Here is a 24,712-nt window from a genome sequence, read left to right on the forward strand (position 1 = left end):
CAGGAAAACAGTCTATGTAATAACTTAGAAATTCAATTGCACAGTTGTTTATTACAGCACTTTATGGTTGAAAAAATCTACAATGGGTAAACCTGTTCGGATGGTTTCACATATTTCTGGAAACTTAAACAGCCACTTTCGACTTGAATTGTATTTGCATATCTGATGTGATTACTGTGACAGGTGTGCATCAGCCTACATTCTCAGAGTCTCCAGAAACACGAGACAGCAAATCTCTGTGCAGAGGTCCCAGTGATTCCCACACTTATAATTCTCCTTCATCGTGAATGATACTACTCCTCACTGCTCAGCACCACACCCCCACAGACACACACATACACACAAAGGAGCCACACTACATTCCCCCATACCTGTCCAGAATACTGTTCAAGGCTTGAACCTGCAAAATCACGACATATTACTGTGCTTTTTAATTTGAAGCTTGACATAGGGCACCACTTTTTTTTAGTTTAAAGAAAGAGTCAAGAATACAGAAAGAACTCCAGTTACAAAAGGAGATTTATTAAGCAAAAAGCAGATTGGAGACAGCAACAGAGTAAGTGCACTTACAAATACCAAGAAGACATTGTCAGAGGGAGCTGAGTGTACAGAGTCAGGGCTAGAAGACACCAATGTGCTTCTTACTGGGTTAGTAAGAAAGAGCCTAAAGCATGTATCACAGCGATAATTGGTGAAGGGCTTGACGTCACTCAGTTCAGTGGAACCAGCCTTTCACTCACCATAGACTTGCACTGATAGAGTACGCTCTCAATCCAAGGAACATAATCATCAGCATTCACAGGCACTTTCAGAAACAAAGGAACAATACCAACTCAATGGGATTAACAGAACTAAAAGACAAAGGCCGGAGGGGTGGCTGTGGTTCGGGATTTGAAGATAGAAGATTGATTGTCATACAATGAACTCAACTTTACTGGAATATGATTCTCTGAATAAACAATACTTTTTTAGTGGTGGAGTACTAATCAATATCAACTTATAACTAGTCTATTTGGGAGACAAATAAGAAAACCCACAGAGAGGTGCCAGTTTAGAAACTGTTCTGTAAATTGTGGATGCAAAGTGAATTGATAATTTCAAGGGAGAGAGTATTGTGCGAAAGTCTTAGGCACATATATATAGCTGGGGTGCCTAAGACTTTTGCACAGTACTGTATTTGTCAACGTGGAGCAGAGAGTGCGTTTGTAAACCTGGCAGGAGCAAAGGATATTGGGACTGGTGAGAAAGTGAAGTGCTACAGCAGGGGTGTGGGACAGGTGGCAGAGGTTTGTGCAGGTACAGACGCACCCAGCCCTGAGTCACCAGGCAAGGTCATTTGATTCCAGACTATTGGTTTATTGGTCATTACAGAATATCTCTCTGGTGCTTCCCACTCTTTCCCCTCTCCCTTCCCCTTTCCCTAACCATGATTCCCCTCTCCCTGCCTCCTTCCCACTCTCAGTCCACAATAGAGACCCATATCAGAATCCAGTTTATCGTTACTCACACGTCATGAATTTCAGGGTTTTTTTTTGTGGCAGCAGTACAACGCAATACATAAAATTACTGCAGTACTGTGCAAAAATATTAGGCACCCTAGCTATATATCTATGTGTCTGAGACTTTTGCACAGTGCTGTATGTTTCTGTAAGGTGGGAAAACTAAGGGTGGTGGATTGCAGATTGAAGTCACAGTTCAACACATTGACAGAGAACCTTGAGACATCATCATCAGGAAGCAAATGTGAGCAGGTGAGATCACCTTCAGAAACTGGGTTACATGCAGATTGTTGGAGGAGTTAGATGGTGAATAGACTGGGACAGCCTGAATCTGGCTCTCTGGGTCGCAACTCATTGACAAGCTAAAAGTTTGAAAGATAAAAATTATAATCAAGGGGTGGGTTATTGCGTGCAGATGCAACTACGGAAGTAGGTTCAAGTGGCACTGCTTAAACATGACAATATTGAGGGATAATTGTAGTTTAATAATTGAGTTAATACTTGCAGAATTTTAATAATTACTATCAGAATATAATAACACGATGCTTTGTCCGGTTTGTCACATATTCATTGAACAAAATACAGTACTGTGCAAAAGTCTTAGGCATGCTAGTTTTTTTTAATATATGATTTCAGATGTTATGGCCTCCGCAGAGCTCTGATTTCAAGATTATTGAGGCTGTCTGGGGTTACCTGGACAGGGAAGCGAGACAGCCAAAGTCAGAAGAAGAACTGTGGCAAGTTCTCCGAGATGCTTAGAACAACCTACCAGCCGATTTCCTTATAAAACTGCATAACAGTGCACCCAAGAGAATTGATGCAGTTTAAAAGTCAAAGGGTGGTCACACCAAATATTGATTTGATTTAGTTTTTTACTGTTTACTGCTCTTTATAGTATAATTAGAAACTTTTAATTTCATTATTTTTGAAAACATCTTCGCTTTACAGAACTTTTTTTTACGTGTCTAAGGCTTCTGCCTAATGCTGTACACTTCTTCAAAAATCTCTAAATTTATTTAATGCAAACTAATATTCTTGTTCAAACACTTCCAGAACTTACTGTTACTCACTCCCTCACTCCCATTTTGAAGTTGTTTAAGTTTTCCCATCAGTAAATTGGAACTTGAGACCCATAATGCAGGAGGCTGCATCATGTAACTGTTCGGAGTGGACATTTGGCAAAGAGAGTATTGTGGTTGCCTGGAAACTCAGGTCTGAACAATTTGCTAATACGCTGCACCTAGACTCCTACTGTGGGGCTATAATAACAAAAATGTAATTAAATGCAGTTATGCATTGGAACTGTAACTAAGCTTCAGATAGAGTCCAAGCAGAGTTGGAGCTTTGATGATGAAGGGAATCCATATATTTCTTTCTGTTTCCTGGGCCACAGAATAGCCAGCAGGCACAGCCTCCTGGGACTCAACAGGCCAGACAAGGAAGGATTGTAACCCCTTGTCCCAGGGTATATTCATGTGGCTGGGGATGCCTCTGGTGCTTTGTGATAGGTTTGGAAAAGACAGTAAAATAAAGGAATGATATCTGCTGTTGTAGACTTGGCAATAGGTATTGAGGCTTTATGGTAACAGACTTCACGAAAACCTATAGCAGAGGGGGTGCCATTCGGTCATTGAGCCTTTGCTGTCTCTAAGTTTCCAATTTACAATTTCTTCATTCAGATTGTACTGTGCTTTGAATCAAGTTCTTTCTTGTTGTTAAAATACATTTTGTCCCATGACTCCAATTTGTCTCCTTCTCCTACCCAATGACTAATTCCTTCCTTGTCTTCAATCTGTACCCCTCAGGCAACTGCAAGATATGTTTCCAAAGTTTAAATGCAAAATGCCAAAAGAATAGCCAACCACTGATGATTGAATTCCTTCTCTTGAGCACAAAGATCAGAAAAATCAGTTTAGGTCACACCATGTCAGATCTCTTTATGTTAAACCAAAATATTTTCTGCTTTCCTTAGGCTCTGTCACTGAATCTCCCTGCCATTCTATTGCATTGTTTCCTGCTACAGACCTGATTCGTAAACAAGGCAGTTTTCACAAAAGCTTAAGTATGCTGGTGTAATCAAAACTTGGGCTCACATAGCAATGCCACACTTAAAAAGGGAGAACCATGGAAAAAAAATGAATCATCGGGTAGCTTCTGTTCAATCTGCAAATGATTTTAAGACAAAGCCACGAAACAGATGGCAGTATTGAGTCTACATTTTCTTTAGTCATTGACAGTGGCTTCTTCATTACCATTCCAGCGAGAGTCCATTAAAGAACTGCAACTAAATTATCTTCATTAGTTTTATCAGGTGCTTCATTTTATAACCGGCGCACTTGGTTGAACCTTACTTACAAATAATGGACTGAAATATTTTATAGCTATTCGATATTACGCAGGTTCAAGGGAATGCAGCAGGGACATCCAATAGGAAACAGAGGTGGTGCCCTGCTGCTGATGGTCCAATAAGGGTCCGCATTCAGCAACAGGCTGGAAAGCAGAAGATAACTTGGAGAACTACACTTAAGTTTCAATTCTCTGCCAGTACAAAAAATACAACTTCTTTTCATCACAAAATACTTTCTTATTTATATGTACGAAACAGAGAGCTTGGTGCAGACATGCAAAGCCCCTGGATATCTCTACAGCTTCTGCAAAGAATGAGTGGGTAATATTAAATATACTCTCCACACTACACAGTTTCATTTATAGAATAAACACGTATTACTATGAAACAGAGCTTGCTTGTATGTACAGAACAGGGAGCAGAATATAGTCTTTTGTGGTCAGTGTTACATTGCCTCCCAATAACCGTGCTGCTTAGTGCTTTCAAAGTCATGTTACACAAGAACATCTGCAGCCATATTTTTTTTTTACTTAATAAACTTAATTGCTCACAGATTCCACCTCATTTTCTCAGAGGCCACTTGAGAAACTTCATGTTGATTAGTTGTCTTTTATTGTTCTAAGTGCTTCACTACAATGTCACTTCTGTGAGCCAAAGCATAACCTTTCACAAACAACACTCACCTCCCTCAGACTCAACGTGGGTGACCGGGATAAGAACAAACACCCAAGCAAAATGCCGCTCTAAATTTGTTAGAAACTGCAGATAGCTGGTGGCCTTGAAAGAAACTGATCTGAAACTCTTTTTGTACAAGATAGCACCTGAACGAATTAGTGATTCTGATGTTACACAGCCGACCCTCATTTAATGTCCTTTTCGGCACTAGGCCCAGTGAGGCTGATAAACCTTTCCTTGTACTCAGTGTTTGTGACGCATTACCAAACCTGCGCAGATATGGCTGTATTAAAGTGCTGTGTTTGCATTGGGAAACACTTAATTTAAAAAAAAAAGCACAGTGCACGGTTTATACAGTTAATCTTTTTTTTAAGAAAATCATTGCTGTAAATGTAAAATAACAATAGATTAAGCATGGGTTCAGATAAGACATCAGCTTTATGTAAAATATCAATCAACTTAAACTATTAAGCATTTTATTAAAGGAATTGTCCCCAGTCATATGATGCTCATAATATGAAGGAAATGACCACACTTTAATTACTGAAACATCAAACGCACTGATTTGTGGATTCTCAAATTGCCACCATTAATTGTAGGAGAGAACCAAACTGAGAGGGGTGAATAATACAGGGATGGACTGGATGAGCAAGAACTGAGCCACAGTAGTGAGGTCAGATTTAAGAGGTTGGTGTACACCACAAACTGCAATCAACTCATTAACATGCTAACGTGCACCATGACAGCTAACTGCATTTGTAGTATTGCTCTAGCAACGTTCGGTTGCATAACACTTGTTTTGGTGTTATGCAACCCAACAATCAGTTGTTCCACCAATGAATGCAGTAATAACTGCTTCTGGTTCGTTTTGCACCTGGGCTCATGGGGTATTATCTTTCCCCCGAAACACTGAAGGGGAGGTTAGAGCATTGTGAGAGAACTTGGAGGACACAAGGGACTGTGAACCATGAATGCCAAACTTTGGGCACTTTGAAGTCCTAGCAAGGAGTGTAAATTGTGGATTTTTCCAGCTTTGGGGTCCCATTCAAGCAGCCCCCCCCCCCCACACTTACTGTGCCACTCATATTCCTGGCTCTGCAACTAACCAATTTCTACTCCTGATCTTCCACCAACCAACCCACAATCCTCCCAACTACATGCAAACACACCATTCCCAATCCCCATCATACCCCTTCACCCACCTCAGTCTGTTCCACTTCCCAAACATCAGCTCTGCTGATCCCAAACCTCCCAACTCCCGAACTGCAGGAGCCTGACTGTGGGAGCAGCAAACATTCCAGTTCCACAGAAGGGCGCTTCTAAAGACTACGGATCTGGGGACTGCAGTGCTAACCAAATGCTGGCACTCGTCACATCAGAGTAGGGGCGGTCTGCGGCGTGACCCAGTGCTTCCCCACCTTGGGTTCCAAATTCCATCTGCTCATTCACGAAAAAAAACTCTCTCTAAAGTTGTCCCTGTTTTTTTTTGCAAGTTACCTTAAATTTATGCTCTGGCTCCACTAGAAATAATTTGTCTTTATTTACCCATAGGATTACATAATGGAAAGCAGCATAGAATTAGGCTAGCTGGCTCTTTGTAAACATGCCAATTTTATGAAAGTGCAAAAGCAATGCAGCCCATCCCACAACTTTCTTTCAGCTTTTGATCCAACTCCTTTTTAAACCCCCAATTAAATCTACCTCCATTGTCTCGTGGTCTTGCTGATTAAATAAAGCCCGTGTTCATTTTACTTTTAAAAGTCTCCACAAACCCATGCAATAATTGTCACATTCAATTCTCTTCTTCGCCTTCTTGAGTCTACAGAGAACATCTCCAAATTCACCAGTTCATTCACATAATTCTGATCCCTGTGCCATTGTAGTGAACCACTTCTTCACCCTTCTAGATCCATTCTCAGCTGTACTGTCCAGAATCTAACATAATATTCAAGCTGACAAGAACTGATGGCTTGTATAGGTTTTCCCTAAATTCTCACTTCTGCATTCTGTGTTGCTGTTTTTAAGCTCATGGAACCCGTATGTTTTATTAACTGCTTTGTAAATCTATTCTGTCACCTTCAAAGATTTAAAGGGAAGCACGCCCACTTTTCTAGCACACTCTTTAAAATTATACCACTTAACACTTATTGCCTTTCCCTGTTCTTATTTTTAAAAATATATTATTTACTGCCTGAAATTACATTCCTACATGTCTGCCTATTCCACCACACATCCTTTTAAACTTTTCCCACTTCCAAGTGGGATCGGAAGATCTTAAGATTGCATCCAGTTTCTTCACGTGCATCAGATTAGCATTTTTTTCCTGTACTAATCATGGGGATCACTGCATAACTATTCCAGTCTGAAAAATAGCCTTACAATCAAACTCTGTTTTGTCTTGTGGTGTTATCCTTCCCCTTGAGCAGTCTCAAGCGACCACCTCTCCAAATTTGCCTCTCAATCTATGTTGTATCTATCGTGGGCCGAGTGACCTTATTCTATGCCATTTTCTGCTCAGTGATTATTTGCTGTAATTAATGGGGCCCATATTCCTCATTGACTCTCCAAACATCTCCTGTGTTTATCTCTGGTATCTCAAGTCCTTTGGTCCTCCTTCACAACCGTGACACCTTACAGCATTCTCCTTTCAGGAACTTTACTCTCACAAAACTCCAGTTCTTACCCACCCATTGCCATTCTTCAAACCTTACCCTCTGCTATAATTTAGAACTCGAATCACCCCTCTATTCTCCCCTCAGGATTACTTGAGGGAATCCCATTGGCCTCATTGGATCCTCGAGTGACTCTTCTATTCAATTCTAGGGGAAGCCTTACCTCCTACCATTGATTTCAACATCAGACGTTTTATTCTCACTCCAAAGCTAACCATATACACTCTGTGAACCACCAAAACTGGGCTTGAGCTAAGACTCAAGTGGTCAGCAATGATATTCTTCATGGAGAGGACACTATCTTAAATGGGATGCCCTGACATGCAACCACAGCAGACTGAAAATAGTGGGCTTGTGTTTTCCTTCCTTATAAAAGTCTGCAGGGATGATGTCTCCAAATCTGCTTCTCATTTTGCTTTTGAAATATGTTATCACACTCGACTATGAGCTCAGACTCCAAATGACAAAAAAAGAGCAATGAAGTAGAATGCAATAGATGAAGTGCTTATGAATCAGATAATAGTGGAAACCATAAAGATAGAGTTAAACCATGGGCTCCCAACCATTTTTATGCCATGGACCAACACCACTAATCAAGGGGGTCCACGGACACCAGGTTGGGAACCCCTGAGTTAAACTGATAACTATAACCAAAAAAATGCACACACTATGCTGGAGGAACTCCGCAGGCCAGGCAGCATCTATAGAAAAAAAAGTACAGTTGACGTTTCGGGCTGAAACCCTTCAGCAGGACTGGAAAAAAGAGACGAGAAATAGACTTAAAAGGGGGGAGGGGAGAGGGAAACACAAGGTGATAGAAGAATCCTGAAGGGGGAGGGATGAAGCAAAGAGCTAGGAAATTGATTGGTGAAAGAGACAGAAGGCCATGGAAGAAAGAAAAGGTGTGGGGGGGGGTGGAGGAGCACAAGAGGGAGGCGATGGGTGGGCAAGAAGATAATGTTAGAGAGGGAATCAAAACTATAACCAAAAACTAGTTCTTGGAATTAACTCATGTTCTCATGGAATATGTACATTTTCACTTTGAGAGGAAGTTTATTTCTGTTGTTTCATGATGCTGTTCATTGATTTAATCCATATCATACAAGCATCTCATGCTTGAAATTAAAAACAATATGGTGGCAGAAATGCTTGAACTCACGAGTCAACTCTGCAGTAGCAATACATCCAAGAAATTCTGAACACTTTATGCCAACCTTTAACAAGAAGCATTTTGGTTTACACAGACTAATTACGAAAATCCCCAATATTCTATTTGTAGAGGTTTTACAGTATTAAAATAGTCAATTGCTGCCATAAAATATTCTATTATATAAAATTCTATCTTTTCTCTCCCTCCTATAATTATCTTTTATAATCTATATATTGAACTATTTTCCATTTCACTCTGTCTTTTATCTGCTTTGTTTTTATCTGAAATCATTTCATGATTCAAACTTGTTTTATTTACCCAGATGGTTGCAGAAAGAATAATGAAGGCCAACACAATTACGTCAGCTGAATGACAAGTCAAAATCCATATCTGCTTTGAGCTGACTCCAAACATGTGTGAAGCATCCAGCGAGGTAACCTGTCACTACCTACAGAGAGATAGCAGCATGATCTATGTGGGGTCACGAGTTCAACTGACAGCGTCTGATGATCACAAAATTTTTATCTGTCTGTTACGAAACCACAGTTGTTACAGCTTCAGATTAAAGGGGAACTTTGCTCAATAAAACCTTTGTGTGTTAAAAGCACAATTTTTCAATGTGCAACACAGTAGTGATCTTGTATCAGAGGACATTCATTGCAGTACGTGTGATGTCAGCACAACAGAAAGGGTATTCTGTTCCTCTGGGTCTCAAAAAGCTGTAAATCCTAACCAACAGACAAAGAGCAGTGCTCTCTAGATAGCTCTGTCCATCATTAGGGCAAATGACAAGGGTTTAAGTGATGATCATGGCAAATCAATTTGTTACACATCCCTGCCCCCAAAGGCATAGCCCTAACGTAATAATTAATCTGCAACGATCTAGAAAGGATCCTGTCTGAGATTTTGGAGTATGCAAGACCTTTCTGTGTTGCACAATGCTTTGAAATCTTTTCTTTTATTTCTTGCAAGTATTTTATGGATATAATCTCTCTGTGAATTGTAAATTGCTTCTTGCATTATTATGGGCACAAGCTTTGTGGTAATTTGCTCTCACAGACATCTACAATCTGGGACTAAAGCTTTTTTTCAAATGTCTGCTTTTGCTGAACCAACAACTCCTGAGATTACTCTGAAGGTGACGACAACAACTGAATACTCTTACAGACTCTCTATCTCTGTCTGTCGCTAACTAGTAAGGTATAACATCAAGAAGTAATGGTGTGGGAGCAGATGTATGGAATGACTTTCATTCAGGTCTTTCAGTGATTGTGGCTTCAATGCACAACTAACCTCTTTAGTACCCATTCAAAGACTTCAGTGTGAAGAGACCTTATAATCATATCCCTGAAGTATCCTGCCTCATGTATTTCTAAGCTTCTACCATTTCTCAAAGTTTAAAGCATGTGCTGAAGCCTCACTTATATTTTTTTAAACTTGGGAAACTTGATATTTAAAGAAGCAAAGTACACATTGATTTTAAACAGATTGCACAGTGAGTCATGTCAAATGATTACTGTCACTTAATCAACAGGATAATGTCAGGAATGAACATTTCTAGCCATTATTTACACGAGACAGCCCAGCTGACTGACCATAAGGATGGGTCGGTCTGTCACATCGAAAATTCTTTCCTAAGTATTCACAAACTTTCACACTGCAATTTCATCATCAAGACAATCTCCCAAATCCTGCCTTTTCATCACATTCATTATCCGAACTGACTCTTCATTTACCCAGCAGTCCCTCTCCTCACTCTCATCTGTGTTAGACTCATACTCAGACACTATTCCTGACTCTCGGAATTTGATCAGCTCCAGGCTTCCCATGAATTCATCATGGGAACTCTTTTCATTGCGCAGAAAGTGGAAGCACTCCAGTTTTACCAGGCAGTCGTCCATACCTAATGGGCTTCCCAGAGGCAGGGGGAGATCCGATCCATCGCACAACTGGGGCACACAGACGTCTTCTGGCTTGGGAGTGGTTGGGTCACAGAGCACTGGAGGCACCGTTGATCGATAAGTGATCTCCAACAAGCTGTCTTGTGAACCCACTGGAAGAGAGAGGAGAACAGACCTTGTCACTGTGGCTAGATAACAGGATTCTTCTCGACCATTCCCTGCCCTGGCTCTTTGACACTGGCTTGGAGAAAGTGTGAGAGACAATGGATAAGAGAACAATTCAATAAACTACAGAAAATGAGAGCTTTGAGTTGGAACTAGCAAGCTCCTTTTCTTCACGGCCAAGGTATTTTAAAAATTGGGTGGAATGTTTTGCCTCTAGTAATGAGCTTGAGACAAAAGACACATTGAAAATACACAAATATGAAGCAATATTTAAGTAAGTGTCTGAAAGAAGTGTCTCACTATCAGTGCATCACTAAATCAGTTATACCTAGTGATTGCAATGGGAGGCCTTGAACCCGAAAGGTAACTCCACTTGTCTTCTTATATTTGCCCAACTTGTTAAGGTATTCTAATACATTTTGCTGTCATTGCACAGAATTATAGATTCATTTAAACAACTGTGCTGATAACTTAGTGAGAAGTGGTTGTGTTGAGGCACTGGTACACAGTGGAGCACTAAAGAACTACAATCAGATGAGGCGATTTGGCCCATCTGTGTACTCCTTCATTTAGTGAAATTACCTCAGTGCAACTTTCCTACACCAGTCTCTCATCTTTTGATTCCTTAAACATCTAACAAAAAAAATCTATTGATCTACATCTTACAAATATTCAGTGTCTGAGCTGCCACTGCAGAGAATTTCAGTGATTCACAGACTCTCTTGCAAGGACTCCACAACTCATGTTCTCAATGTTATTGATTTTTTTCACTTGCACAAGTTGTCTTCTTCTGCACATTGGTAATTTGTCAGTCTTTATTTATGTGGCATTTTTCATAAATTCTATTTTTTAACTTTATGTCCTATAAATGCCTGCAAGTAGGTGAATCTTGAGGTAGTATATAGTGACATTTACATACTTTGATAATAAATGACAATGAACTAACTTTGACTTTGACTTTGTTGTCTGGATGAAGCAATTTCTTTTTATCTCTGTCCTTAATGCCCAAGCACTTATTTTGAGGCAGTGAGAATGGACTCTAAACACCCCAACCCAAGGGAAACACTAATTCTACAGGGGAACAGGACGACATTTTGTACAATGTAAAGTGCCTATGTGATAACTGAGACTCTTGGTAATTGAAAACTTCAGGCATTTCTATCGTAATAATACTATTCCTCTGCAAAACAAAAAAAAAAGTCCCAGCGCAGATGAATAATAAATCTCAACAGTCACAGCCTTAGTTAAAAAGTAAACATTTTCCAAGTTCCAAAATGTTCATGTCCCCACAGATTTTCACTGTATTATCAATATATAAAACATTGGATGTACATGGCTGGAGATATTAGACATCTGCAGAGGACCTCAGTTACTCAAAGGACTAATTATAAGCTCATCCTCCACTAAATAAGCAAGCATATAAAAATTACAAGCACAACCAGCACTGTAAGATCTGCTAAAATTCATGATAAGTTAAGAAATGCACCACAAGGCTTCATCATCATGATTATGACGCTTATCTATATTTGAATGATGAAAGGACTCAGCCCTGACAATGTATGAATATAAGAATCAGTGTACTCAATACATTACAAATTTCCTAAGATTTCGCAAACATTAAACCTTTCATTTATATTCACAGATTAAAAATCTTTACCAGGGGCATTTTGAAAAATAAACAGGGGTGTTCCACTGGCTGTTCACAACTCCCTAGCCGCTGCCAGTTTGTTAAAGAGCGGGTAAATAGTGACCGGTCATTGCTTACTTGAACCGTGGCCAGAAAGTTTGAACTCCAGTTCCTGCACTTGCTTCACGAGCAGTGAGATGTGTTTGAGCAGATCCTTGTTCTGCAGCAGCAGCTGATGCACCCGAGCCTGGGCCTCGATTCGAGCCGCTGCTTCAGCTGCCAACTGGTCCTTCAGCAAGTGGACCTGGACCAACGAAGAAAGGGAAGAATTAGATGACAGGTACATCTGTCACATCGCTCATTATCACAACTGCCGTGAAGCTTGCATCCACGATGGTGGAGATCTGAAATAAATGCAGAGAACCCGGGAAGGACTCAGCAAGTCATACAACTCTGTTTGGGAATGTGTCAATCCGTCTACAAAGACAGAAACTGCATTAACATATCTAATTAATGATCCTTAACCAGAATAGGAAAGGTGAGAAAACGCGTGTGTTTTAAACTTGAGTGGTGATGGGAGGAGAGAACAGAAGGAATGTCCAATGTTGGGTCACAACTGTCCAGATGACACATTGCTTTCATAGCTGTTAAGAGTTGAATGAAGGCAGCTGGAGAAAGGAAAACTAATCAAAAGACGTGTTACATATTGGGTGCAGGAAAACTGAAATAAAAGTGATCAATGATTGTTTCACAACCAGTGACCTGAGTTCAGACCTGACCCCCACTGTGCTAGTGCTGAACATTCTCACTGTGACTGCATGTGCCTCCCCCACGTGCTCTGTTTCCACCCATATTCCAAGCATATGCAGGTTATTAGGTTGACTGGCCTCTGTAAATTGCCCCTGGCGTTCAGGTGGGTAGTAGTAGAATCAAGTTGGGGAGGTGTGGCTGTGGGAGAAATTTAACTAAATAGATTAATGTAGAATTAGTATAATTAGGTGGTTGATTTTCCAGCATGGACTCAATAGTGGGTTTCCTTGCTGCATGCATATTCAACACCAAATGATGACTTCTGTTGTAACCTGGAATTTTCTTTCTTTTCACTTATGCTAAACTAAATAATTCTGGAAATTTTAAAACTGTGGAATGATGTGGTATTTAGGAGGAGTTGCTTTTTACTTGGCATTGACAGCTCTATTGGTGTGACAGTCTAATATTCCATATATTATCTGTAAATCTCATTTCACATTAATTTTGATGATCCACATTAACTTTGGTAGTCACAATTGGAATGTGCCCCTTCCCTATGGGATCTCTTTAACCAAGCAATCACTCAGACATCTATCGTGTTCAGTGAGTTAATAGATCACACAAAACCTAGCCCTCAGCCCACAAATGCCCCTGCAGATACATTTACCTGTTGGATTGTGATGGATTAATTTGTAATTCTGGATTCCATGGGCATCTTGTGAGCTGAGACTCACCATGGGAACCCTCTTGGGCTTTTTGACAGGAGGAGGTGATGGGGTTATACATCACAGTAATCAATTTGGTGAATTTCACAATACTCTCTCCACGGCAATCATATCCATATGAGACCAAACCTTACACACTTACAGTAAAACAGAAGGGCACAGACCATTGATTTCATGTTGGCATCTGGGAAACAACAACAATAAATCCAACTTCACTCCCATCCACATTCTTCCGATCCTTTGCACCATTTACCTGTGCCAGTCATTTGCAGCAGCCAATTAACCGATCAGCAAGTGCTTGGAATGTGGGAAGAAACCCATAATGTGACAAAGTGAATGTGCAAACACAGCACAGACAGCAGTGGGTCGGGACAGAACTGGGTCTCTGCAGTTGTTGAGCAGCAGCACCCTGTTGTGTTTGGCAACTTCAAAACATTAAACTAATTGGAGTCGAGAGATGAATCTTTTTACTTTAAGTGAGGCGCACACATATCACGTGGTAGCATCATGATGCACACAATTTACATATTTTGTACAAATAACCATCATGATTTAGATAACAAAATGCTTAAACAATTTATTTACAATATTACTCAAATATTACTGAAATATTAAATATACAATACTCCTCCCTGCTTAGCTATAAATCAAACTCATAGAATGCATCTCAACTACATACACAATATACTATATGATACAACTACTATACAGACATCCACAGCATAGTCAATTTTAAATTGAGCCATTCAGGCATAAAGAATTAATCACTGTGGAGGACTTGTTGCTCTTGTGGGATATGCCTTTCCTGACAAGGGAAGCTGTTCTGCTTGGCAGGTGAGACTTGTGGCTGTGAAAACAATCTCAGGTTCTGGGGCTTCCTCCATGCGTGAGCTGACTCTGAGACTGCAGGAAGCAGTTCTGACAGCTCTGGACATCTTCCTTCCCCTTCCTTTGTCTTCTTCTAGTTTCTGCTTCTTGAATTTGGGAAAGTCCATTTAGTTTACTGGAATGTTCTCTTATTAATCCTTCTATTACTCCCTTTACAATCTGACTTCTCCTCTTTTGTTTCCTCATCTACAACATCATCTGATGTTTTCATATCTCCAATGACTCCTTTCTTTTTGACCTTCAGTTTACCCAGCTGGCTTTGGTCTTTGTATCTACTTTTATAAGCAGTTTTGTGTCTCCCTTTGAAGTTCATGCAATGACCTTAACACATGCAAAGCAGGTTCTCGTTCTTTATATTCACAAAAGCCAAATGCTTGCAACTTTCCTGAAGCTCTTCAAATCTCTTCCAGCTTAAAACCAAGACACATTTTGCAAGTAATTGCCTGATTAACATATCAGAAGTTTTTCAGATATGTTGCCTACAAAAACTGTTGTAGTTAGACCAATGCTTTCGTCAGATTCATGCTTCTCTGAGCAGCATGGTCCTTCCTTGGCCAATATACCTTCCAAATAGAGGCACACATGTTGGCACCAACACTTGTTTGTCCTGTTGGGCAACGGTTCAAGGTGTACAACAGTTGTGGCATCACCCAGTACTTCTCTTAATTCACTTGTAGTTGACTCTGTTGCAGAGGATGTGGCATGAAAATGGAGGATGGATCTCCACTCAAATTGTAGTCATCTCAGCCAATCACACCCCTATAATACTAGCCCCCCTGTTTTTACCACATGCAAGCCCAATGTGCCATGTTAGTTGTTGTATTTCACTGTTACAAATGTCATTCCCACAGGAGTTACCGTTTTTCTGGCATAAATTCTAAGCTGGGTATCTGCAGACCTTTGAAAAGCCGTTGAAACTCATCTTGTAGAATGACTGAAACAGCTTAGCCAGTGTCCAAATCTATTTATTTAATTTGCCATTCACTTCTGGTATAAGCTGTATTGTTTGTCTAATGTTATTTTTCACAATGTAAGTCACAAGGCTACGCAGTCCTGTGTCACTCTCATCATTATCAGAGTTTTCATCAACAGCATGCAGAATAATGCTCTTTTTGAAACTGCAACTTGACTTTTTATCTTTTTTCCCTTCCCTGTGCAGTCCATTTGTTTTTGTCTGTCAGACATGTGCTTTGGATCTGTCTTACTTTGTTGCATTTTCTGTAATTTTCATCTTTAAATCTGCATTGATCTGGTGTATGTGAGGCGTCACCACAACAGTAACACAATTTGTTAGGCCAGGCCAGTGTCTGTTTAGATATTACAATTTTATTCACATTCACTTTCATTCCTGACTGCAACGCAATTGCATTTCAGTCTACTGTTTCCATTGATACAGCTATTTCAACTGCTCTTTTAAATGTAAGTTGTGCTCAGTTAGGAGCCATTTTTGAATGGATTCTGTTAAGATTCCACACATTAAATATACATCTTAGTGTATCATGAAGCCCATTACTGAACTGACAATGCTCAGACAATCTCTTCAGTTCAGCCACGTGTGCAGAAATGGACTCCACTTTCTCTTGATTCCACTTATTAAATCTAGAGTGTTCTGCAAGCAAAAGTGGTTTTGGTCTAAGTGTTCCTGCATTACTTTTATGATATCAGCAAAGCTGATTTCCACTGGTTTGGTTGGAGCAGTCAAATTTGAAGCAAACTGTATGCCTTTAAACACAATACACTCAGCAAAGTCCGTACTAATTTCTCTTTGTCTATTTTACTTGCTTCAAAATACTGTTCAACCACACAATTCAGTTAGCTGTTGAGCAATTGAATACATCATTCTTCTCGATGTAGCCAGCTAGTTCTGCTCTTCTTTGAAAAGGATTATTGCCGCCTGATACTCACTGTTTATGAACCAGTGAAATCTGTTTTATATTTAACTCAATCGTGTCTTCCCTTCTGAAGAACATATGCTATGCTGCTTTTCTTAAAACTCAAATGTCTCGTTGTGCTTCAATGGGTAGGTAGTTGTCTTGGGTTCATTTTAAAAATAACTCATTAGCAATGTAACTTCAAAACATTAAATCTAATGGAAAGCAAAACAAGAGAGTGGGGAGATAAGTCATGCACCGCTTTTTACTTTAAGTAAGGCCCACACATATCATGTGGTAGCATCATGATGCATGCAATTCACATATTTCATACAGATAATCATAATGAATTACTGAAACAACAAGGAATGCTTAATCTAACAATAACACCATATAAGGTGTTCAAGGCTGTTCTTTTTATTTCTTCCATGTATAAGTTGGCTACAATGGGAGACACTGGTAAACCCACGGTGCAACCATGTTCCTGCCTGTAGAAGACATCTTTGTATTTGAAAGAAGGGTAAAGAAGCCATCTCTGTCAAACTGAAGAACCCATTCCTGATCAGAGCGGGTGGGGTACGACACCACCTGTCAGCTACTTGCAATGTAGTCCTAACATCTTTACCTGGCATCTCCACAACAGTTCACACCTTCATTCGTGCAAACAGAAGACTAATGACTCGTTACCTCTACAACTCTTGAGAACCCTCATGTGATTGCTGTACCTTAAAACAACTCACAGAGTTTATAAGCCGGAAGACTATGCACCATGGTTTAGAACAGAAGAAGCCTCTTGGATGTGCGGTGAAATGTCTTGTAGACAACACGGTAAGTCCAGTTGCCTTGATTTAATATTTGCTTGATATACAATGACTGGGATGACTGAGAATCTTCATAGGCATCTGAGTAAAATGTGATTTACTTTGATAATTTATCATAGGTCACAAACTTAATCTGTCAATATTACTTCAAAAAGTTTTTTTTGCTGCTGAACAGAAAACTGATCAAATATACTAGATTAACCTACTAAGTGCTTGCTCAGTCAATTATAACTAATTAGTTAATACATCAATGCATCATTGAACTAGTGCTACAAACTTTGCTGCTTAATGAGTCATACTTCATTTAGCAAGGGACTGTAAATGGAAATAAATATGCAGTGACTGCACAATTTTGGCCTTCTGGTAGAAGGAAGGTCATTGATGAGATAACTGAAGATGGTTGAGGCTAGAACACTATCCCAAGGAACTTCTGCAGTGATATCTTGGTGCTGGGATGATTGACCTCCAACAACCATAACCATCATCCTTCATAGTACAACTCCAATCATCGGAGTATTTTTCCCATGACGCCCATTGGCTTCAGTCTAACAGCACTCCTTGTTTCTACGTAAACACGAGGAATTCTGCAGATGCTGGAAATTCAAGCAACACACATCAAAGTTGCTGGTGAACGCAGCAGGCCAAGCAGCATCGCTAGGAAGAGGTACAGTCGACGTTTCGGGCCGAGACCCTTCGTCAGGACTAACTGAAGGAAGAGATTTGAAAGTGGGAGGGGGAGATCCAAAATGATAGGAGAAGACAGGAGGGAGAGGGATGGAGCCAAGAGCTGGACAGGTGATTGGCAAAAGGGGATACGAGAGGATCATGGGACAGGAGGACCAGGGAGGAGAAAAGGGGGGAGGGGGAGAAAAAAAACCCAGAGGGTGGGCAAGGGGTATATAGTGAGAGGGACAGAGGGAGAAAAAGGAGAGAGAGAGAAAGAATGTGTGTATATAAATAAATAACGGATGGGGTACGAGGGAGACTTGGGGCATTAGCGGAAGTTAGAGAAGTCAATGTTCATGCCATCAGGTTGGAGGCTACCCAGACGGAATATAAGGTGTTGTTCCTCCAACCTGAGTGTGGCTTCATCTTTACAGTAGAGGAGGCCGTGGATAGACATATCAGAATGGGAATGGGATGTGGAGCCACACATTTTAATTCCACATCCCATTCCCATTCTGATATGTCTATATCATGTTTATGTCTATATCAGGCGTTGGGTCTCAACACCTCTCTCTGCAACAGGATCTCGGACTCTGTGACAGAAAGGCCTCATCAGTCTGTGCCGGCAGCAACATCTCTAGCTCATCACACTGAGCACCAGGACTATGTGCTGAACCCGCAGCCATTCACGTGGATGATGCATGACTGCACTACTAGAGCTGGTTCAAACCAAATCATCTAGTTTGCTAATGTCACAACAGTGGCTGGCCTCATCAACAACAACGGTGAGACGGAGCACAGAGGAGGTAGAACTCTTCATAGAGTAGTATGAGCACAACAACTTGCGACTTAACGTAGACAAGACTAAAGAGGTGATTGTGGACTTTAGAAAGGTTCAGCTGACCAATCCTCAATGCACAAAAAATGGCTCCTTCATGGAGAGAGTTAGGAGCACCAAGTTTCTGGAATGCAGATAATGGATGATCTCACCTGATCCCTCATCGCCACCACTTTAGTCAAGAAAGCAGCGTTTCCACTTCCTGAGGAGATTGAGATGAGAGAGACTCCGCCCACCCCCCTCCACCACGCTAACCAAGTTTTACAGGAGCACTGTAGAGAGTGTCCTGATCAGCCGCATCTCCGTTTGGTATGGGAATTGCAAGGCATCCGACTGCAAGTCCCTAAAAGGATTGCATGGACTGCTGAGAGCACCATTGGAATCTCTCTTTCACCCATCAGAATAATTTATCAGGAGCGCTGCATAGGCAGGGTCCTTAGCATTGTCAATGATCTCTCCGATCCGGCTCCTATCATCAGGCAGGAGGTACCGTGGCATTGGTCAAGGACTGTAAGGATGGGAAACAGCTTCTTCCCCCAGGCTGTGAGACCGCTGAACTCCCTGCCACCTCCCAGTTCCCACCTGTTTACAGGAGATTGAGAGCCTGGATGAACAGACTTCAGAAAAGCTCACTCCCCACTGCTATCTGACTTCTGAACCAAGCACCCCTGAATGAAGGGTCTGCAACAGAAATGGTGACCATCGATTTTCCCCCATAGGTGTGGTCTGACCCACTGAGTTCCTCCAGCACCTTTGCAGGTTGGTTCGGATTTTCACATCTGCAGCTTCTTGTGTCAAATTCTCTGCTCAGTGATGCTGCACAGTCTCAAACTTTTCATTCAGCTTCTTCCATTCTGTCACTTTTGCATTTCTTTTTGCACTTCTCTATTTTGCACTCTGCATTCTGTTTTGCGCTTATCGCTGTACTTATTGTTGTATTTGTACTATCATATATGTCCTGTACTCCGTGAGTTACAAGTGATCAACAAATGTCATTGCCCCCTGGCGTATATGACAATAGAGTAAACAAACCAACTCAGTGCCCAGTTACGTGTCGCTGAAACATGGCAATTGTATCTGATTTCACCAGCTCCTCTGGCATCGTGTTCTATCAGTCATCTCAGACCCACAGAGCTGAAATGGGAAAAAGCTTATCCCTGACGTAGAAGATAAGTTATAACAGCAGTTCAAGAGCTACCTAACATACAATCAGAATTTCATACACGACATAAAAGTGTCTTGGCGATTGGATTAAAATATCAATGTCAGGAGCATTGCAGACATGCGGAGTGTGAATACAGAACACAGGCACAGCAGAAGCGCGTTTGGACCACGAAGTTGTGCTGTCTTTTTAACCTACTATATCATCAACCTAACCCTATCCTCCCACATAGCCCACAGCTTTCCCTTTTTCTTTCATCCATGTGCCTATCTAAGAGAATCCTAAATATCCCAGATGGATCAGACTCTACCACCACCCCTGGCAGTTTACTCCAGGCATTAGCACTTTCTGTATAAAAACCCTACCTCTGAAATCACCCCTGAACTTTTTTCCACTCACCTAAGAAAGATATCCTCTGGTATTAGCAATTGCTGTACTGGGAAAAAAAGTGCTGTCTGCCCACTCCACAAATCCCTCCGATAATCGTTTGCACCTCTATGAAGTTGCTTTTCATCCTCCTTTGCTCCAAAGAGCCTTAGTCTTCGCAACCTTTCCTCATAAAACATGTTCTCTAATCCAGCAGCACACATCAAAGTTGCTGGTGAACGCAGCAGGCCAGGCAGCATCTCTAGGAAGAGGTACAGTCGACGTTTCAGGCCGAGACCCTTCGTCAGGACTAACTGAAGGAAGAGTGAGTAAGGGATTTGAAAGTGGGAGGGGGAGGGGGAGATCCAAAATGATAGGAGAAGACAGGAGGGGGACAGATGGAGCCAAGAGCTGGACAGGTGATTGGCAAAAGGGGATACGAGAGGATCATGGGACAGGAGGTCCGGGAAGAAAGACAAGGGGGGGGGGCCAGAGGATGGGCAAGAGGTATATTCAGAGGGACAGAGGGAGAAAAAGGAGAGTGAGAGAAAGGATGTGTGCATAAAAATAAGTAACAGATGGGATACGAGGGGGAGGTGGGGCCTAGCGGAAGTTAGAGAAGTCGATGTTCATGCCATCAGGTTGGAGGCTACCCAGACGGAATATAAGGTGTTGTTCCTCCAACCTGAGTGTGGCTTCATCTTTACAGTAGAGGAGGCCATGGATAGACATGTCAGAATGGGAATGGGATGTGGAATTAAAATGTGTGGCCACTGGGAGATCCTGCTTTCTCTGGCGGACAGAGCGTAGGTGTTCAGCAAAGCGGTCTCCCAGTCTGTGTCAGGTCTCGCCAATATATAAAAGGCCACATCGGGAGCACCGGACGCAGTATATCACCCCAGTCGACTCTAAAGCTTCTTCACTCAAGTCCATGGGTTTATTCAAAGTTGATTGGTTGGAGCATCATGGGATATGGTGAAAGGACAGGTGTATGGGGTCGAATGGGATCCGGGATCAGCCATGATGAAATGGCGGAGCAGACTTGATGGGCTGAATGGCCTAATTCTGCTCCTATGTCTTATTGTCCTATCCTTCCCACAATGAGGCAACTAGAAATAAACACAATACTCCAAGTGAGCTTGAAGCAGAGTTCTACAGAGCTCTAACTCACGGGACGAAGTGAGAAAGGGAATGAGTAACAATATTTTCCCCCATGTGGGCTGGCGTGCTCCACTTGGGTTTACTGAGGTGGTAGACTGGAGTGCCGCGAATGCACCGGAGAGCACCAGCGTCCAAGTGATCAGAGTGTCCTTGGGATCACCAACGGCATGGAAGAAGAAATGCTCTAAGTAGCAGTGAGAAAATGAAAGCAGCCATGAATAAAAGGTCAGCCACACAAAATATTCAAATGTAAATGCAATGTTTGATGTGCTTCTCCATGGTAACTGTCACTTATTTCCTTCACTTTAAATTTAAGCATCAATTAGATCAAAACCCCAAGACCCAACTGCATGCAATAATACCATAGACAGAATAGATCATTGCTAGACTATTTGGATAAATAGCAGCAGGGAGTTATTGCAGATATTTTTGCCACACTGTAGCTATTTTGGCAGAACTCCTAACACTGTGGTGAGCCAAGTCAATCTTTAAACAAATAAAAAAAATCATTAATCCTTCAGAATTGAACACAGTCAATCCAAATAGAAATCTGAGCTAATTCTTTGCTTATTACTTTGTTCCAAATTGAGTGCGTCCCAGAAGTCAGATGAAGCTTGCCTGAGTCAGATGCAGCTGCAGAGCCAAGCCTTCATGTTGTAACTGCAGCCTAATTCACATTTAATTCTACAGCAGAGATTTCAATCCAGAATTTTAAGATGATTAAGTAGGATCGGTTTTCCTGCACACTTCATTGTCGTTCAACAAATGCACCCGGTGCGCAAATGATGGTGGTGAGAACGTATGTAACATCACCAGTGATCATCATACCAGGGACCAACTCCATTACAGTTATACAGGAGCCACCCTGACTGAGTCCAATCACAGATGCGGGGATTACAAGGTTTGCGGATATTAACTAACCCTGAATTTTGAATTTTACATATTTACATCTCATAATTGTGCCCAATAACTGTGATCCAGCGTGAGTTTCCCTCGTACACTCAGTTCAGACTTCACCCTATTCTTCCTCAGGAACTGAAGTTCACCAGTCCTTATACGACCCTACCAATGTATCAGTCTTGGTTAGTCTGTAGCTCACTTACCCAGTCAAAGGCTACGAATGACCACCTTGAAAGCTCGAACATAGCCACCATTCAGCTTTTGCTGGGGAAGTCTATTACGGCTTGAGTGACATCTCTACTTCTTTTCTAATCAGCCTAGCTCTAATCTTAAGATGCTGCTCCTCATGGAAATAGCCTCTCTGTGTTGATCCTATTTGAATGTCTGTGGGATACTGCTGTGCCCTTGCCAGCATTGGTATCCAGAGAGTGGGACTATCAGCAAAACATCCTTTATTGAAGGCAGTATCATTGCTAGACTGTGGAATCTGGTTAAAGCAATGTATCAAGAACCAAAGCATGATTAAAAACTGCTTCACAATGTTGTTCTGTGCCCATTCACCAGAAAGGGATTATATTACTGAGCTCTTTCAAAGTTTTAAATAATTCAGTCAGATTATTTCTAAAACCATTCAGATTTTCTCACTTCAATTTCTAGTACTGTAAAGACTGATCAGAGTTTTCTTGGTGCCTCTATCAGTAACATAGCTTGTGGTATGAACACGTCAGTCCTTCTTAGAGTGCACTAATAATGATTGAGAAGTTGTCAGTGATTTTATGTTTTGTATCCCTGAAGAATAGAAGTATTTTCAGATAGAAACTGAAAGATCAGAAAACAGAATACTTCATTTAGAGGATTAAAAGTAAAGCACAGTTTTCCAATAATGAACATATAACTAAGACAGAAAGCATACTTTTTAAAAATTTGTTAAAACCTCTGAGAGATGTTTTATAAAATTAAAGTCTCAATGTAAATGAAAGCTGATGTTACTTATGGCTACTGCTGTGTATTCTATAATCCTGGCTTCAGTACAATTAGACCTCTCAAAAGGTACAGTGCATTGAAATATTCATCCACTCACCAGTGGCAGATTAACGTTAATGCCAAAAAACAATAAGGTCGCTACTTGATCTGCAAAAAATACTTCTTTAATTTACCAATGCTGACTGCCATTTCATTAACCTCTGGATGCTCACTTCTCACATTATGGAGGATTTTGGCTAGCCGGGTCGGATAAATACCTTTCTGAGACTAGACTTTGTGTCTGTATTGTTTAATGCCTGGATCAACAGAAAATCCACGTGTAGACATAAGATTAAATGGTGTTGCCCTCTAGCCTACAGTTGTACACCACGAGGCGATGTGATTTAGGTGTTTTACCTTCTAGCTTGCTCAGATTAATACCAAATATGGAAATGTTGAACAAACCATTCCTGTTAGAATTACCCATAAAGGGAGCGTGTGTACTGATCTTAAGCAGAGACATTGCTCTCTGGAGGGACAACTCCCCATGTCACGTAAATAAAGAGTCTCCTGATGAATACCTGGGTCTGAGTCTTACATGGATAAGGAAACTCCCTCACACAGTGCCCTTAAATTTACGACCACTTATTGAGAAGGTCACAACAGATTCTGGGGTAAAATTCCAACAATGCACCCACAGTCCACAACCTTTGTCTTCATTTAGAATGTTTCTGGAATATGGCCATCACAGGCAAGGGTAGTATTTATTGCCCTTCGTTAATGACCCTAGAAATTGGTGGTGAGACACTTTTGAACCACTGCTGTACCTCTGGTGAAGGCACTCCATCGGTCCTGTTGGGTAAAGCATTCCAGGATTTGGACTCACTGAGGATGAAGGAAAAGCTGATCCTCTTCCAGGTCAGGATCAGACGGCGACCTACAGGTTGTGGAGTCCCTTCACCTGCTGCCCATGTATTTCTTGAAGGTAGATGTCGTGTGCTTGGAAAGTTTAATGGAGAAACTGTGCTGGGTTTTGTGGACAGTACAACTTGCAGCCACTGTGTGCTGTGGGTGAGGGAGTGCCTGCGTAGGATGGTGCAACATGCAGGAGCATTTGTATTTGATGGTTCATGAATGTTGGAGCTGTGCTCACCTGCAGATGTGGACAGCATTGCTTTTGACTAGTGCCCTGTGGATGGTGGAAATGCTGAGGGATGTCGCCTTTTCTGTAGGAAATTTCAGCCTCTGACCTTCTCTTGGTTCCACAGAGGAGGCTATTCCACCTGCATATTTCTCTGTATGGGCAATGCAGTCATTTCCACTCATTCACTCTCTCTTCCTTGTTCTGCAATTTCTTCCCTTTCAGATATTTATTGGTATTCCTTGTTAATTTCTGCCTCTGACACTGCCTATGTCAGTGTATTCCAGCCCTAAACTCTCCACCCCACTGAGTGAAAATATTTTGTCACATCATTTTTTTAACCTCTTGCTAATCACCTTCATTCTAAATCCCCTCAATCTCAGCCTTTTCAATAGAACCATAAAACAGGAAAACAGGCCATTCG

The 24,712-nt window shown here is 41.3% G+C and overlaps 1 protein-coding gene across 4 annotated transcripts in view; it reads right to left on the reverse strand.

Moving 5' to 3' along the window:
* Positions 1-24,712, reverse strand: part of nos1apa (nitric oxide synthase 1 (neuronal) adaptor protein a) — a 452,585-nt gene that overhangs the window by 17,944 nt on the left and 409,929 nt on the right. For 2 of the 4 annotated variants that reach the window (XM_072274209.1, XM_072274210.1), the window contains 2 exons: positions 12,175-12,340; positions 10,247-10,396 (listed from right to left, as the gene is read on the reverse strand). In XM_072274209.1, coding sequence (XP_072130310.1) covers positions 10,247-10,396; positions 12,175-12,340 — 316 coding nt within the window. Of the gene's footprint in view, positions 1-9,995; positions 10,397-12,174; positions 12,341-24,712 lie in introns of those variants that run through there. The other 2 variants (XM_072274212.1, XM_072274211.1) reach the window with 1 other exon arrangement.

Source organism: Mobula birostris, chromosome 12 (genome assembly GCF_030028105.1).
Source record: "Mobula birostris isolate sMobBir1 chromosome 12, sMobBir1.hap1, whole genome shotgun sequence".
NCBI classification, from domain to species: Eukaryota; Metazoa; Chordata; class Chondrichthyes; order Myliobatiformes; family Myliobatidae; genus Mobula; species Mobula birostris.